Below are 1,991 nucleotides of genomic sequence, written 5' to 3'. Positions count from 1 at the left end.
ATGGAACAGATGAATTTAATCAATATGTAGTAACTTGCCCATAAATATACATTCCTTTAATTCTGGAGGTAAAATGGTCTATTGCTATAAACCCAGATGCTGGTCAGACTGATGGGGACTGAATACCTGTTTTGATTCTTATTAGTTATGTAATCATGCGTTAGTCATTTAATACACCTATGCCAGAGTTTCCTTATATGTAAAACTAGTATAATTATAATACTTCATGAGACTGTTATGAACACTAAGTATGTTAAAGTATGTGAAATACTTAGAAGAAGGCTTTCCTCATAGTAATCACATAATTGTTACCACTTATTTTTCACCACTCTAGATCCTATGGATGATGTCCAAAAGCTGAGTAAAGAGGACATAGTGTAATACATTACAACTAAAGCAAAATCTATATGTTAGGATTGAATCATTTAACTATTTACTTCCAAGCTATTGCATACCTCCAGTCATACACAACACACAAATACTTAACTCTGAACAATGATTTGAGAAATCAGGTTCAAAAAGATCCGTGATTTAAGATTATATGCTCTCATATCACTAACTACGTTGAATGAAATAGAAACCAGAAAATGTCAGTACTAATCCTGCCTTTTTAAAAAAGATCTCTTTGTATGTAAAGAACTTCTGGAACCTTTCTGAGTTGAGTAAATGGATCTGAAAAATGGATCTGTAGTGACCGAGTTTATTTTAGTAGGATTTTCTGTAGGATGGGAACTTCAGTTTGTCTTCTTGGTGACATTCTCCTTGATCTATGGTGCTACTGTGTTGGGAAACGTTCTCATCATGGTCACGGTGACATTCAGTTCCACCCTTCATTCTCCCATGTACTTCCTCCTCGGAAACCTCTCCTTCCTGGACATGTGTCTCTCCACAGTCACCACACCCAAGATGATCAGAGATTTGCTCACTGAACACAAGGTCATCTCCATGTGGGGCTGCATGGCTCAGATGTTCTTTATGCACTGCTTTGGAGGTGCTGAGATGACTCTTTTGATAGTCATGGCTTTTGACAGATATGTAGCCATATGTAAACCCTTGCACTACAGGACAATCATGAGCCACAAGTTGCTGAAAGGGTTTGTTATACTTTCATGGACAATTGGTTTTATACACACCATGAGTCAGATGGTATTAACAGTGAACTTGCCTTTCTGTGGCCCCCACATCATAGACAATATATTTTGTGACCTTCCCCTTGTGATTAAGCTTGCCTGTATGGACACCTACACCCTGGAATTATTTATCATTGCTGACAGTGGACTGCTCTCATTTATCTGTTTCCTCCTGCTGCTTGTCTCCTATACTGTCATCCTGGTCACTGTGCAACAAAGATCATCTGGAGGGCTCTCCAAGGCTCTGTCCACGTTGTCTGCCCACATCACTGTGGTCACTCTGTTCTTTGGGCCATGTATCTTTATCTATGCCTGGCCATTCAGTAGTTTTGCGGGCAATAAAATCCTTGCTGTATTTTACACTGTTATCACACCCTTACTGAATCCTATTATTTACACTTTGAGAAATGAGAAAATGCAAGAGGCCATGAGAAAATTATGGTTCCAAAATGCTAGCTCCACACAGAATTTCTAGATTTTAGCACTGTATTACTAACACAACTTTCAAATATTTGCTAATACAATTTGAACAGACTGTATGTAATATAGTTCCACTCTCTTATGTCATAGTCATAACTGGTATAGAAAAAAATTAATAATAAATATTTTAAATTCTCAGCTAATGCTTTTATAATGATAATTAGTGATCTACAGCAAAATAAACATACAAAAGCACTGAATACCATGCAGAATCAATATATATTCACTATTGAATAAATAAATATAAAATATGTGGTAAATTCTATTAGAGATGATGTTAATAGATATGGATTGCTAATGAATTGTAAACTTATCATTAAATGAGGCAAACAACAAATAATGATTGAAAGGATATAAACAACAACGGAAAATGATCTTATC

At 36.0% G+C, this 1,991-nt stretch overlaps 1 protein-coding gene across 1 annotated transcript; it reads left to right on the top strand.

The window, feature by feature from the left end:
- Nucleotides 667-1,605, top strand: LOC100513411 (olfactory receptor 4L1-like). Its single transcript, XM_013990007.2, has one exon. It carries the CDS (start codon nt 667-669, stop codon nt 1,603-1,605), a length of 939 nt encoding a protein of 312 aa, XP_013845461.2.

This window comes from Sus scrofa, chromosome 7, assembly GCF_000003025.6.
Source record: "Sus scrofa isolate TJ Tabasco breed Duroc chromosome 7, Sscrofa11.1, whole genome shotgun sequence".
In the NCBI taxonomy this organism is placed as follows: Eukaryota; Metazoa; Chordata; class Mammalia; order Artiodactyla; family Suidae; genus Sus; species Sus scrofa.
The sequence above is the reverse complement of the archived record's forward strand: the minus strand, read 5'-3'. Positions and strand labels throughout refer to the sequence as shown.

Excerpts from the sequence above, each read along its gene's own strand:
- LOC100513411 (XM_013990007.2), top strand. The coding sequence starts at position 667 with ATGGATCTGAAAAATGGATCTGTAGTGACCGAGTTTATTTTAGTAGGA.